Here is a 15575-nt window from a genome sequence, read left to right as displayed (position 1 = left end):
CTGGAACTCACTCTGTAGACCAGGCTGGCCTCGAACTCAGAAATCTGCCTGCCTCTGCCTCCCAGAGTGCTGGGATTACAGGTGTGCACCACCGCTGCCCGGCCGAAGCGAAGATTCTAAGAACTCTCAGAAATGCAGTGTTGAAGCCTGCCATGGTGAGGCAGGCCTGCAATCTGGGCATTCAGGAGACACGAAGTCTTACTGCACCTCAAGTACCAGGCCAGCCTGGGCTTCCAATCCAGACCTTGTCTCAAAAGTAAACAAACACAACACCATCAACATCAACACCAGCACACCCACCCATGCCCGGAACAACACAAGCCAACCAAAGGAAACAGAACAACCACTAAAAGGAATTCAACCACTGTTGGTCAGGGATGTCAGCACACGGTAGGCATCCAGAAACACGGCTTTTCCCCCACGCCTTCCTTTGCCCGTTTTGATACTTCAGAGGACCATTTCTCCGATCTCATTGGTTAGACTGGGAAATGGAACTATTGGGGCTGAAATGAAAATTAGCCGTGAGGAAATGAAAGTTGGGTCTGCGGAAGTACTTTTCTGGGCAAGAGTTAAGAGAGCAGAGAGGCTGAGAGTGCGGGCTCAGGAGTCACACTGCTGGCTTTGTCACTCCTCTTGCGACCTAGGCAAGTTATTTAAGGTCTCTACGCCCCAGTTTTGTCATAGTTTGTTTTGGTTTTAAGATTTTTTTTTTAAGTCTCTGTGTGTGCCAGAGTGTATGAATGTGTAACTTCATGCATGTGGCTGTCTGTAGAGGCCGGCGGGTAACAGAGATCTCCTGGAACTCGGCTTACAGGTAGTTGTGAACTATCTGATGTGGGTGCTTGGGATTGAATCTGGGTCCTCTACAAGAGAAGTGACTGCTCTTATCTGCTACACTGTCTCTCTTGTCCCCTTCCCCATTTTAAAGAAACTGTTGGTTTTGTTTTATGTGAATAGATATGTAACACGTGCCTGTCTGGTACTCTTGGAGGACAGAAAAGTGTGTCAGATCCCCTAGAACTGGAGCTACAGATAGTTTTGAACCACTGTATGGATGCTGGAAACCAAACCTGTGTGCTCAGGAAGAGCAGCAGGGCTCTTAACTGCTGAGACATCTCTCCAGCTCCTGCTTTTCTGTTTTTGAGATAGGGTCTCATGTAGTCAGGGCTGACATTTAACTATCTTATGTAGTAACTATCTTATCAGTTTATGGAATTTCTGATCCTCCTGCCTCCACTTCCTGAGTGTTGAGATTACAAGTATGTGCCACCATGCCCAGTTGATGATGTGTTGGGCTCCAACTCAGGACTTGGCCTATGCTAGGCAACTGCTCCAGCAACCGAAACACCTTCCCAGGCTGTTTTGACAGCTTAGAGAAAGGAATCACAGTATCTGCCTGATGAGACCCTTGAGTGAAATTAGTTGGAAGTAAGGCTCATGGAACTGAGTGAGGTACCAGGCAAACACTTGAGTATTTAACTATGAGGGACGGGAGCGCTCAAGGCGATGAGACATCACCCCTTCACCTGCATCAGACATCTGCTGTAAGGTACTTCCTCCTCTTGTTCCTGTTCTTCCTCCATCAAAGGAAGCCTCTGTGGGTTGGGACCCCGCCCCCCCCCCCAGCATTGCATTATTTTCAAAAGCCCTGAACACCAAGATCTGGACCATGGGGCACTGCTGCGTGGATCAAGTTGCTGCTGGGTCCAGAGGGGCTTGGGCAGGGGTCAGCCAGGCAGCTTGAGTGTGCAGAAGTGGGGCCTATGCTCCTCTATCAGGGCTTGCTCTGGGTAGAATATAGCCGTCAGCTGAGATTGTGCAAACAGGTCATTGTGCAAGCATATCCCCATGTGTGACCTTGATTGTGCAAACAGGTGTTTACTGGAGACTACCCAGTTTGGGCAGTGTGTTTACAAAAAATGCCAGCATTGTCAACTCAGAAACAGCATCTAAGCTGGGTATGTTGGACATGTTTATCTTCCCAGTACGCCAGTCACAGGCCACCCTGGGCTGTGTAGGAAGACTGTCTCAGAAAACCAGTACCACCATTACCACCACCACCACCAACAACAACAACCCTTCCAACAAATAGCATCTTTCTATGCAGAACTTGATAGTTTTTATTTCCAGGCTCAGAAGCAATGCCCTCCAGCATTTCATAAACTTTCTCTTATTTGCATACTCAAGGCATCCACAGAATTGCTCTTAAAAAATTATCTGTATCTATATTTTTTTTTTGGATTTTAAAAAAGCTTGCGTGTGCGTGTCCTTCTATATGCAAGAGAACATCTTCAGGACCTATAGGGCTGGAGCCACTGACAAGGGTGCTGGGATGGAATTCCATCCTCTGTAAGAGCAGCAAGAGATATTTTTTTAAGACTCATTTATTTAATGTATATGAGCACACTGTAGCTGTACAGATGGTTGTGAGCCATCATGTGGTTGCTGGGAATTGAACTCAGGACCTCTGCTCACTCCAGTCCTGCTCACTCTGGCCCAAAGATTTATTTATTATTATATGTAAGTACACTGTAGCTGTCTTCAGACACACCAGAAGAGGGCGTCAGAGTCAGATCTCATTACAGATGGTTGTGAGCCACCATGTGGTTGCTGTCAGATTCCCCAACACTTGAGCCAGTCACCATCCCATTAGAAAGACCATCATATATGGTCTTTCTAGAGCTCCAGCTCCTTTCTGTACCTTCCCTCTGCCTGGAATGCCTTTCCTCTAATTTCTACATCTACCGAAGTCTCCCTCATGCCTCCAAAGTCAGCATCAGCATGAGCTATCCTGGCTTGGTTGGATGCTGTTCCACTGGGCTCTCAAGGTCCCCATAGACCTGTGACGCCAGCACCCTCTGGAGCCTGGCATGGAGCGGGTGTCCACAAGAGGCTGAACAATCAACAGCCATCCAGTTACAGAGCTGTAGTGTAGTCTTGTCCCCTCTGCAGTAGTTAGCACCATACTCTCCTGTTACCCTGGCACTCAGAAGACAGGATTCCCTCTCTGTCTTTGATGGCCACTCCAGGGCAAGCAATGAGTGAACCAGGACTTATTTGCCTCTAAATGTTGCTGAGGTGATTATGGAACCACAAGCTGAGAAGAAGCTCTACCAGCTGCCTAGGGGCTCACCCATGTCCCCTGACTGCCCATGGGGACTTAGCTCTGCATCTTAGGACCTGGCTGCTATTGTTTTGTTGGGGAAGGCTGTCTTGGTGGCTACTGGTGTGGCAATCAGAGGCTGAGACACATACTTGTTCAGATTTGTATCTGGCTTGCAGGAATCCTGTCCCTTAGGTGAAGGTGTGTACCTCCAGGCAAGGCTGCATCTGCCCTTCAGGAAATTCTTTGGAGGAAGAATCTAGATCTGTTTGCCCAGAGACTGCCAACTCCTTTTAACCAGGTAGCTGCTTACGCGCCACCGCTCTGAGCTGCGCAGGTAACAGTGAGAAGATGGATGTATCTGTAAATCTCTTCTAAAAATCTTACCAGGAAGAGAGGCCAGAAGCAAAACAACTGGCTGAAGAGTAGAGAGAGGTGAAGCGGAACGAAACTTCTGGATCACTGTCTGCATCGGCAGACTCCCTGCTTCCCCATCTGAACTGGATCCTGAAGGAAAAGGGAGGGGTTCTGTACATGGGAGTAGCTAGTTCGTTGGCTTTGTCCTCTGCCCCTGTAGTCTGGACCCCTGGAGTGCAGGGTCAGACTCTTGCCCACAGACAGGCTGGGAGGCACAGGGCAGAAGGGCTGTCTGTGACTTGGAATCTTGTGGTTGTGTTGTTCTTTTTCAGAGTAGCTCAGACTGCTAGGCCTAGGCTGGGTGTGTGATCTCTGGTAGCCATAGCCGTCTGGCCTCTTGTGCCATTTTCCCATGCTTCCTGGAATGCCCGTTATTGTAATCATTCATTGACTTCCTCACGACACTCATGGCCTACCTTTCCTGTTCCCATTCATGTCTCAGCCATGTGTTTTTCTTTTTTAACAAATTTTTGTTTTTGGTTTTTTCGAGACAGGGTTTCTCTGTGTAGCCCTGGCTATCCTGGAACTCACTCTGTAGACCAGGCTGGCCTCGAACTCAGAAATCCGCCTGTCTCTGCCTCCCAAGTGCTGGGATTAAAGGCGTGCACCACCACCACCTGGTTTAACAATTTTTTTAAAAAAAGATTTATTTATTTATTTTTAAGATTTATTTATTATATGTAAGTACTCAGTAGCTGTCTTCAGACACTTTTTCTTCTTTCTCCGACCCCACTCACTCTGGCTCCACTCGATCTGGCCCAAAGATTTAGTTACTATATATATGTAAGTGTACTATAGCTGTCTTCAGACACCCCAGAAAAGTGCATTGGATCTCATTACAGATGGTTGTGAGCCACCATGTGGTTGCTGGGATTTGAAATCAGGATCTCCAGAAGATCAGTCAATACTCTTAAACACTGAGCCATCTCATTAGTCCCGTCATCTATTTTTCTATCCACCACCTGTCTACCCATCACATCTATCCACAAATTCATCTATTCATCCTTCATTTGTCTACCCGCTAAGTCATTTATCCTCTCAACCTCTCATCCATCCATCCATCCATCCACCCACCCACCCATCCACCCACCCATCCATCCATCCATCCATCCATCCATCATCCATCCATCCATCCATCCCATCCATCCACTCAACCACCCCACTCATCCATCCATCCATCCACTCAACCACCCCACTCATCCATCCATCCATCCATCCATCCATCCATTCAACCACCCACTCATCCATCCATCCATCCATCCATCCATTCAACCACCCACTCATCCATCCATCCATCCACCCCATCCACTCATCCACCCTTGAATCTATTCATCCTCCATGTACCTTTCCACCCAGTATTTTTCCACACTATCACCAGCTAATGAGCTCAAGACTAATATATGACTCAGATTGCAGGTTGACAAGCAAACTGTCACCCATATGCACATGTTTATATTGTCTCTCTGCCTAAGACCTCTAAGTATCTTCCATCTCTCAGGACACTCTACTACCACCCTGCCACCCTCATGAACCATCGCCCAAGCTCAAAGTGTGGCAGGAATCAGAAATACGTGGTTGGTGTTCTTCTTGGTTCTCAGCCTTGTATCTGATGTGGTGTTGGGTTCTCTGGAACTGGAGTTAGAGGTGGTTGTCAGCCACCTGATGTGGTTCTGAATCCAGGTTCTCTGCAAGAGCAACTCTCTAGCCCTTACCTATTTTGATGTGGTGTGCGTGGGCGCACAGGTATGTATGTTTGTGTGTGCAAGCAAACGTGTGTATATTTGCTCATTTACATACACACATGAGGAGGCCAGACCCAGGTGTTGGGTGTCCTCCTCTGTCACGTTCTACTGTTTTCCCTAGAGCCAGAGCCCCTCACTGAGCCTGATTTCACTGTTTGTGGATAGAAGAAAAACGCTAAAAATATATAAAATGGAGCTAGAGATGTAGTTTAATTCACTGAATGCTTGCCCAGTGCAAAGGAGGTCTGGGGGTCAATCCTTAACAGGCACATGCACATACAGGGGTGCGCGCACGTGCACATGTGCACACACGTGTGAAACAAGGGACTAGAATAAGCATTTGGGTTCAGTTAGGGGATAGGGACTGAAAAAGATGGCAGAGAAGAGCGTAGGAGCAATTATTAATGGTCATTCTCTCTCTCTCTCTCTCTGCTCCCTGATTCTCTTGTTGCCCCCTGGAATCTCTTTTGGGGGAGTCAAGAATGCACTGAAATATTTATACAGCTCTGTGAGCACCCACAGTATGCTTTAGTTGGGTAAGTTGTACAATATGTGAAGTATGTTGCACCAAAATTGTTTTACGAAAAAAAAAAGACAGTCTAACCTTTGTAAAGTAGGCTGAAGAACCCAGCACTAACAGACGGATTGCTTCCCTGTCGCTCTCAGTGAGAGCTCTAGTTCTATTTGTAGACTGGAGGCTGCCCTGATTTATAAGGTTACATCTGTAACATCTTGACAAAGCTTACCCATTTCCCTCCTCTGTACAGTCCAATGTGTATCTATTAGCTTTAGCCTTGGTTTTTTTGTTATTGCCCTTTGAGAAGTTCTTTTTTTCTTCTTGGAAGCAAGTAGGACAAGGGTCTTGCTATCAGTCCAGGAGGGTCTGTTGTCCTGGTCTTGAACACACACACACACACACAAACACATCCTCTCTCCATTTTATTTTATGAACATGGTTTTTTTTGCCAGTACGTATGTCTGTGTACAACATGCATGCTTACAGAGGACAGAAGTCCTCATCTGCTCTGAGACGCCCATTCTGCTCCAGGGACCCATGTGACCATGTCTTATGTACCCCATCCACCCCAATGCCTTCACTTTTCTTTGTCAGGATATTTGGTAGGGAAAATTTCCTCCGCATTCCTCCCTTTTCCAGTTGTGTCTACTTATGTATCTTTGCTCTTCCAAGGTATTTTAGAGTTTGCTTGCTAAGACCCTTAGAAATTCTGCTGTGATTTTGAGTGGAGTCCCATTGACTTCATCAATTTAGAGAAACATAATATATTTAATTTTCAAGTCTACCCTTTCTTTTCTTTCCTTCCTTCCTTCCTTCCTTCCTTCCTTCCTTCCTTCCTTCCTTCTTTCTTTCTTTCTTTCTTTCTTTCTTTCTTTCTTTCTTTCTTTCTTTCTTTCTTTCATTCTTTTTTTTTTGTTTGGATTTTGGTTTTTTTGAGACAGGGTTTTTCTGTATAGCCCTGGTTGTCCCGGAACTCACTGTGTAGACCAGGCTGGCCTTGAACTCAGAAATCCGCCTGCCTCTGCCTCCCAGAGTGCTGGGATTACAGGTGAGCGCCGCTACCACCCAGCTCTTTCTCTCTCTCTCTCTCTCTCTCTCTCTCTCTCTCTCTCTCTTTCTTTCTTTCAATTTATTTATTCATTTTATGTATATGAGTACACTGTCCCAGTCTTTAGACACTCCAGAAGAGGGCATCAGATTCCATTACAGATGGTTGTGAGCCACCATGTGGTTGCTGGGAATTGAACTCAGGACCTCTGGAAGAGTAGCCAGTGCTCTTAACTACTGAGCCATCTCTCTAATCCATTAAGTCTGCACCTTCACTGAAGGATTTGTGTGTTTCCTGTGTATGTGTACGCGGCATGCACGTATGTGCCTGTGGGGACTGAAGGACAAGCTCAGGTGTCATTCCTCAGGAGCCATCCACATTTTTAAAATTTATTTTTTATTTCTTAGTCATTTTATTTTCTTTTACACTCATGAGTATTTTGCCTGCATGTATGACTGTGTACCTTGAGCAGGCCAGAAGAAGGTATCCGTTCCCTGTGAACTGGAGTTATACACAGTTGTGAACTTCCATGTGGGTTCTGGGAATTGAAACTGGGTCTTTTGGAAGAGCAGCCAGTACTCATAACTGCAAGAGCTGAGCTGTCTCCCCAGCCCCTGCCTTATTTTTTGAGAGTTCCCGTCCTGACTTTCTTCGGTGATGGGCTATGATGTGGAAGTGTAAGAGAAATAAACCCTTTCCTCCCAAGCTGCTTTGGTCATGTTTCTTCATCATAGCAATAGAAACCCTTAGAGCGCACCCTCCCCACCCCCAAGGCAGTGTCTGACTCAGTACTTGAAGCCGACCTAGAACTCACTACTCATCCTGGGTTGGACTGAACCAATGGACCCGAGGTTAGTGGTGCACGCCTTTAATCCCAGCACTTGGGAGGCAGAGGCAGGTAGATTTCTGAGTTCGAGGCCAGCCTGGTCTACAGAGTGTCCTGGTCCAGGACAGCCAGGGCTACAGAGAAATCCTGTCTCGAAAAAACCAAACCAAACCAAACCAAACCAAACCAAACCAAACCAAACCAAACCAAAAAAAAAAAAAAAAAAAAGAAATATTCACTGTGGGGCTGTAGAGATGGTTCAGTGGTTAAGAGCGCTGACTACTCTTCCGAAGGTCCTGAGTTCAAATCCCAGCAACCACATGGTGGCTCACAACCATCTGTAAGGAGATCTGACTCCCTTTTCTGGTGTGTCTGAAGATAGCTACAGTGTATCTTCATATAACAATAAATAAATCTTTGGGCTAGAGTGAGCAGGGGTCCTGAGTTCAATTCCTATCAACCACATGATGGATCACAACCCTCAGTACAGCTACATAAAATAAATAAATAAATCTTTAAAAGAAAAAAAAAAGCAGTACTCACTGCTCTTACAGTGTGTCCCATCCCCAGTATCTACATGGTGTCTCACAACCATCTGTAATTCTAGTCCCAGGGATCTGACATTCTCTTTTAGCCTCCGGAAACACTTCATGGATGTGGTACACAGCCATACATGTAAGGAAAATACACATGTGCACAAAATAATAAAAACAACAACAACAACAAACCAGAAAACATGGCCAGGCAATGGTGGCGCATGCCTTTAATCCCAGCACTTTAATGCCCAGAGGCAGGCAGATTTCTGAGTTCGAGGCCAGCCTGGTCTACAGAGTGAGTTCCAGGACAGCCAGGGCTACACAGAGAAACCCTATCTCAAAAAACTAAAAACCAAACCAAACCAAACCAAACCAAACCAAACCAGAAAACCAAACCCTCTCAGCAATTCTACCTCAGCACCCCGAGTTCTGCGACTGCAGATGGCCACCGTATCAGAATCAAATGTTTCCTAAAGAGGTAGAAACTTCAGTAAAAGTCTTTTTCTCATTTACATGTAGCTCTTGGGTTTTCTACGCAGACATAAAATCCTTAAGTATCGCTATCCTTCTTTCTTTGTTTCCTTCTTTCCCTCCTCTGTCTTTGCTGCTACGGTTGTGGATCTGGCTTTAGAGAGGAGTGATGGGGGAGAAGATCTTTGTCTTTTCATCACTATGAGGAGAGTACTGAGATCTCACTAAGAACAAATGACTTCGGGCAGGAGAGATGGGTCAGTGCAATGGTTAAGAACGCTTGCTGCCCTCAGAGACCAGAATTTGGTGCCCAGCACCCATGTTTGTCTGTTCATAGTCTCCAACTCCAACTCCAGATCTGACAGGCTCTGGCTTCTGAGGGCACCTGGACCCATGTGCACATATATGTACACATGTACATACAATTAAAAGCAATGAGCCTGCTGGAGAGATGGCTCAGCAGTTAGGAGCACTGACTGCCCTTCCAGGGGGTCCTGAGTTCAAATCCCAGCAACCACATGGTGGCTCACAACCATCCTTAATGAGATCTGATGCCTTCTTCTGGGGTGGCTGAAGACAGCTACAGTGTTCTCACATATAATAAATAAATAAATCTTATGAGCCTAAGTCTTTAAAAAGATCAGAGGCTTGATGTTCACAGCCTTGTGTGACTTACACCCGCCCTTACACCTTGATACGATGTTGCTACCTTGACACAATGTTGCTACCTTGCCCATCTGACATGGAAAACACTCTGGAAACACAAAAAGCCAGGCTTGGAGAAATGGCTCAGGCAGGTGAAGGCACATGCTGCCCAAGCCTGGCAGCCCGAGTTCTGGATTCAAACACCACATGAGGAGAGCACCAGGTCTCACGCTGTTCTTTTACCCCCCACATGCTTGTTGTAATACATTTGTACCCAAACAGAGACAAACAGACATAGATACATCAGCCAAATGGACTGACGGGCAGACAGACAGACACACACACACAGATTAGAAATAAATGTAATAAAAAATCCAAATGTTCTAGAGGTTTTGAGTAGATATAATCTTTTCTCATTAAGTTTCTCCTCTTAATTTTCCATTCATGATTTAAAAAAAAACCACAAGTGTTAAATCACATCAAATATTTCTGTATTTATTGAAAAGATACTTAATAATAGTGTATTGCACATCTCAAAATAGCTAAGAGAGCAAATTTCAAATGCTCTCACCACAATTTGAAGTGACAAATATGCTAATTAGCTTGATTGTGTTCCCAAAACATAACATCGTTTTTTTTGCACTCCATAAACGCTTATGATTATAAATTGTCAATTTGTTATAAAGAAAAAATGTAAAAATATAAAAACACAGAAAAGAGAAGGATAATGTGGTCTTTCTCATTGAGTCCATGAGTGAGACAAGCTCACTTACAGATTCAAAATATTGAAACATTCTGGTAAGGCCTGGTGAAGCCAGGCTATAGTCCTTACTACTCAGGAGACTGAGGCTGAGGATTGTGAGTTCAAGGCCAGCATGAGCAACTTAGAGAGACCCTGTCTCAAAAAGTGACAAGCAGGGTTGAGCGTAACCTTGTCTAACGTTCTCCAGACCTTGGATTCAACCCCCAGCATCTGAGGGAGTGGGGCTTCGGGAGACGACATCTCAACAGTTGTAGGACATTCATCGGGTGGGCACTGGCTTCAAATTGCTGTTCGGTCTGGGCTCTTGTGTCTCAGCTCTGATTTTCCTGGCTTATGGTCTGCGCATTCCTGCATGGAGTTATGCTGTCCTGGGGGACTGAGCTGGGCCTGGATGAGCCTGTGTGAGCTAGACTGAGCTGGTCACCTTCTCTCTTTTCATATTTATAATCTCTTCTGGATCTTAAATTCCCTCTTTTTTTTTTTTAAAGATTTATTTATTTTATGTATACTAGTATGCTGTAGCTCTCCAGATGGTTGTGAGCCATCATGTGGTTGCTGGGATTTGAACTCAGGATCTCTGCTGTCTCTTGTCTACCCTGCTCCCTCCGGCCCAATGATTTATTTATTTATTATATGTAAGTACACTGTAGCTGTCCTCAGACACACCAGAAGAGGACATCGGATCTCATTTCAGATGGTTGTGAGCCACCATGTGGTTGCTGGGATTTGAACTCAGGACCTTCAGAAGAGCAAGCAGTGCTCTAACCCACTGAGCCATCTTTCCAGCCCATCTTTATTTTTAATAAGAGTCTTTGCATCTCCCATTTGTTTTTATCATTTTGCCAGAGGTTCGTCTTTTTATTAGTTTTTGTGAGGGACCAATCTTTGACCTTGTGGATTTTATTTTTCATATTGCCTTTTTTTTTTGCTTTGATTTAATGATTTTTCTCTTCTTAGCTTGCTTATTACTTCCTTTGGGCTTATTCTATTTTTAAGAAATGTAAACTCCTTAAGTTGGAGGCTTAGCTTATTAATTTTTTTGGTTGAACTTTCAAGGCTCTGTATTTTGTTAAATGTACTACTTCGGTGCTTTTTCTGTTTTTAATTTAATTTTAATTGGCTGCAATTTTACATATTTATGGGTAGAGAGTGATGTTTTGATACATGTATGGAATGTGTAATGACCATATCAGGTTAATTAGCATATCCATCTCCTTAGAGCTTATTGTTTCTTTGTGTTGGGAGCGGTTCAAAGTCCTCCCTTCCAGCTACTTTAAAATAGACTATAGATCATTGTTAATTACAGTCACCCTGCTATGTCAGAGCAGGAGAGCTGCATCCTGCCCTCTGTTCTGTTCTCACCACCCAGCTCTTCTCTACTCTCTTCCTGCCCACCTGCCTCAGACTCTGCTAATAACCAGTGCTACTCTTGCCCCCAACCCAGTCTCACTGTGTAACCCAGGCTGGCCTCAAACCTCAAACTTTCCCTCTTCCTGAGGGCCTGGATTACAGATATCTGTCACCATGCCTGGCCACTGTCAGGCTCTCTACTTAATACAGGATGGTCAATTTGTTGCTGCTGGACACTGGGTTTCATGTAGCCCAGGATGGCAGCTCTCTCTGTGCCCCTACCTCTTGAGTGTTGAGATTACTAGTGTGTGCTGTGAAACATGATTTATGCAAGGCATGTCTGGCAAACACTGTACCCCAACAGTGCTATAGATATGCACTACCCCAACTCTGATCAACTTTTGAAATTTCTGCCTAAGGGCAGTTTTGGTTTTTTTTTTTTTTTCCAATTTTTATTTTATCTTTTGAGACAGGTTATTTCTATTATGTAATCTTGGCTGCCCTCGAACTGGATATGTAGGCTCAGCTGGCCTTGAACTCATTAGAGATCTGCCTGTCTCTGCCTTCTGAGGGCTGGGATTAAAGGTGTGTGCCTCCAGGGTTGACTTGCCAGATACTTTAAAAAATTTTTTTATTTAAAAAGGAAATGGAAAAAAATTAAATTACATAAACTTATTTAGACGTGTATGTGTGTGTGTGTGTGTGTGTGTGTTTGCATGTGTGGCTTGTGTATGTGTGTGCACAGGCACAGAGGTCAGAGAATGACTCATGGAGTTGGTTCTCTTCTTCTACCAGGTGTATGTGGAGGTATTAAGCTCAGCTCTTTAGAACTGGTGACAAGTGCCTTTATCTACTGGGCCATCTTGTTGACCCCTCTGTTGTTGTTTTTTTACATAAAAATTTCCATTATGATTTCTTCTTTGATTTATGAATTACTTTGAGGAAAGCTTTATCATCCACAGGGGTGTGGCTTTACATTGGTCTTCCTCTTAGAGAGGTTTAATTTAAAAAGTCCTGCGCTAGCCGGGCGGTGGTGGCACACGCCTTTAATCCCAGCAATTGGGAGGCAAAGGCAGGCAGATTTCTGAGTTCGAGGCCAACCTGGTCTACAGAGTGAGTTCCAGGACAGCCTGGGCTACACAGAGAAACCCTGTCTTGAAAAAACCAAAAACCAAACCAAAACAAAATAACAACGACCAGGCTGGAGAGATGCAGAGAGAAGTGGAGAGGCAGACCGAGGACGCTAGCTCAGTGGATCTAGAGAGGCAGAGGCCTGGCAGGCCAAGTCTTGCATCAACTGTTTAAAGAAGAGCAGAAGGGAACCGGGAGAGGAAATAGAGGCCCAGAGACTCTGAGACAGCCATTCTTGCTGAGGAGAAGCAGGTCAAGTGGCTGAATACAGGGAGTAAGGATTGAGGGGTAGGGATTCTGGGAGGGATGTCTTCATACCTGAGCTCAGCTCCGGTGCCCAAAGAGATGCAGGTGTCTGACTCCCCTGATGCTATACACAGAGAGACTCCCATTTCCCAAGGATCTCCTGTCTTGGGCGCCCTGATGTGGTCCTGGCAGGGCTGGGGAATGGTCTGGGGTCTCCAGGGCTCCCGCCCTCCCGCTACTTAACAATGGGACTAGGGCACTGTGAGTGAGTTCCAGGACAGCCAGGGCTATACAGAGAAACCCTGTCTGGAAAAGCAAAACAAAACAAAACAAAAAAGCCCTGCACTGAGGGAACATGGCCTGTGGAGGTAAGACAGGCTTGAAAGCTTATCTAGTATGTGACTAATTTAAAGACAGCTTGGGCCTGTTGCTCGGCGGTGTTCAGACCACCCCTAGTGCTGGCAATAGGTGGAGTGCGGGAATTGGGGGCGGGGGACACAGTGCCTGCTGGAACGTTTAGTCTGTGATATTCTGTAGGCTTCCACCGAGCTTTGAGGGGTATGTGGTTGGATACCCCTGAGTCCCATGCTGGCTGCTTGGCCATGGAAAGCCATGGAGAGATAAGCATGAAAACCCATCTCAGGAGTCCGGCATTGTCTTTTTTGTTTTGTTGTTTAAGATGTGTTGAGACAGGACTACTATACTGTCCTGGCTGGCCTGGGACTCACTCTGTAGACCAGGCTGGCCTTGAACTTCCCTGCCTCTGCCTCCCAAGTGTGGGGATGACAGGCCTGTGTGGCCCGGCCTGTGGTCCGAACATGCTTTTGCTTGGTATTCCAACAGTCTCCAACCCGTCTCTTTATGTGTTGGAAGAACACAGAGAAGAGCTGAACTTTAAAATCCTAACCGACAACATGTCTTTTAAAGGGCACGTTTAGAATTTTTATGTGGAGTGTGGTTATTGATGGACTGTGACTTGCTTTTATTACCTCGTTTTCCTCCCCCTGTGCATGCTCTCTCCTCCCTTGTTCTTCCCCTGGCTGGATTTATTGCGTTTGTTAATTTTTTCCAGCTGCTCTCTCCTACGCCCTTTGCTGGTTAGGAATGCACTTGCTGAAGTCTGTACTTCTAGTGATTATGCTTAAAAATTATTTTTATTTTTATTGTGTGTGTATGAGGCAGGCGCGCGTGCGCGCGCATGTACACATCCCAGTGTATATGTTAAGGGAGCACTTGGGGAGCAGGCTCTTTCCACTCTAGGTTTCAACCATGAAGGTAGAACTCAGGGTGTCAGGCTGGTGAAGCAAATGCTTTTCTGCCAAGTCACCTTGCTGGTCCCAGGGTTTGCCTGGGAAATATTGTCCTAGATGATTAGAACTTACACCTGACCCAGCTGCAGATTGGCATGATTTTATTCCTTCCAATATTCTGGTTCTCTTTGTACCCACAATCACTCTTGCCTTGTGTTTGTAGATTTAGATACATCCTTGTTTCTTTGCTCACAGCTCTTTCTGCCATACCCAATCGTCTGTCCAGGATGATTTTCCATTCTCTTCTGGTATGTCTTCCAAAGGTTCTGTTTATAAAGATTTGCTGTTTGGTTTTCTTTTCTTTTTCTTTTCTCTGTAGAGAGATTTTAATCCAGCAGTTTGACCACTCTGGCTGGAATGCAGACACGCCCTTAGTACACACCTTCAATCCCAAACAATGAAGGTAAAGTTAGTTTGTAGAAGGAAGCACTAATGTTTGAGAGTGACGTTTAATTGAGTGGCAGAAAAAGTGATGAATTGGAGAAAGGTTTGACAGAATTATGCCCAACTCTCTTGGAAAGAGAGAGGAAAGAGAGGCTACTTAACAGAGAGTAGCATTGAGAGGGAGAGAGAGAGACAGAGAGAGAGAGAGAGAGAGAAGAGGAGGAGGAGGAGGGGCAGAGGGAGGGGAGGGCAGGAGAGAGAAGAGAGAGAGAGGGCAGTTTTACCAGGACAGTTGTACAAAGACAGGGTGCAAAGAGAGAACAAGCTAGACATAGGTGAAGACAGAATGAGCCAGACAATGAGAAGGATCCAGATTAGAACATATTGCTAAAGTTAGTATGAGGCCAAGCAGAACAATTCAGTCAGAAGCTGAAAGAAGCCAGTTTGAGTCAGTCAGCACTGGGAGGCGTTTTAAGCCACAACAACTGAGTTGACCAGCCGGCCAGAGTTCAGAAAGAGCTAGAAAGGGTGAGCTTATTCAGCAGTAAGTCTCAGAGGTTGAAACCATTCCGGGCCTAGATAAGATTGTACGGAGGCCAGAAGCTTCTGTGACTAGGCCTAGCTCAGTAGACTGAGGCAGTGAGCCTCCAGGATGGCAGTTACATCAGATGAATAAAAGATACTTTTACACTTTTTCTTTTTTTTCTTCTTCTCTTTTCCCCCCTCCTACCCTGCAGGGTTTCTCTGTGCAGCCGTGGCTGTCCTGGAACTCACTCTGTAGACCAGGCCGGCTGGCCTGGAACTCTGCCAGCCTCTGCTTCCATGTGCTGCCACCGCTGGGCTGTTGTTAAATTATTATATGTAAGTACACTGTAGCTGTCTTCAGACACTCCAGAAGAGGGTGTCAGATCCCATTACAGATGGTTGTGAGCCACCATATTCTTGCTGGGATTTGAACTCAGGACCTTTGGAAGAGCAGTCAGTGCTCTTAACTGCTGAGCCATCTCTCCAGCCCTTTAGTTTTCTTTATGAGGCAGAAAATCCTGGTGTTTCCACTTCACTCTTAGGCTTGCATGGCGAGTTCTG

At 45.5% G+C, this 15575-nt stretch overlaps 1 protein-coding gene across 3 annotated transcripts in view; it reads right to left on the bottom strand.

The window, feature by feature from the left end:
* The window catches only part of Csf3r (colony stimulating factor 3 receptor), a 37721-nt gene extending 24706 nt beyond the window's left edge, over window positions 1–13015 (bottom strand). Inside the window, exon 1 of one of the 3 annotated variants that reach the window (XM_052177325.1) lies at window positions 12868–13015. In XM_052177325.1, the coding sequence (XP_052033285.1) occupies window positions 12868–12941 (74 nt within the window). In that variant the 5' untranslated portion in view covers window positions 12942–13015. The remainder of the gene's footprint in view (window positions 1–12867) is intronic. The other 2 variants (XM_052177329.1, XM_052177332.1) reach the window with 2 other exon arrangements.
* Window positions 13016–15575: the final 2560 nt, after the last annotated feature.

Source organism: Apodemus sylvaticus, chromosome 3 (assembly GCF_947179515.1).
Source record: "Apodemus sylvaticus chromosome 3, mApoSyl1.1, whole genome shotgun sequence".
NCBI classification, from domain to species: Eukaryota; Metazoa; Chordata; class Mammalia; order Rodentia; family Muridae; genus Apodemus; species Apodemus sylvaticus.
This window is presented reverse-complemented; position numbering and strand designations above follow the sequence as displayed.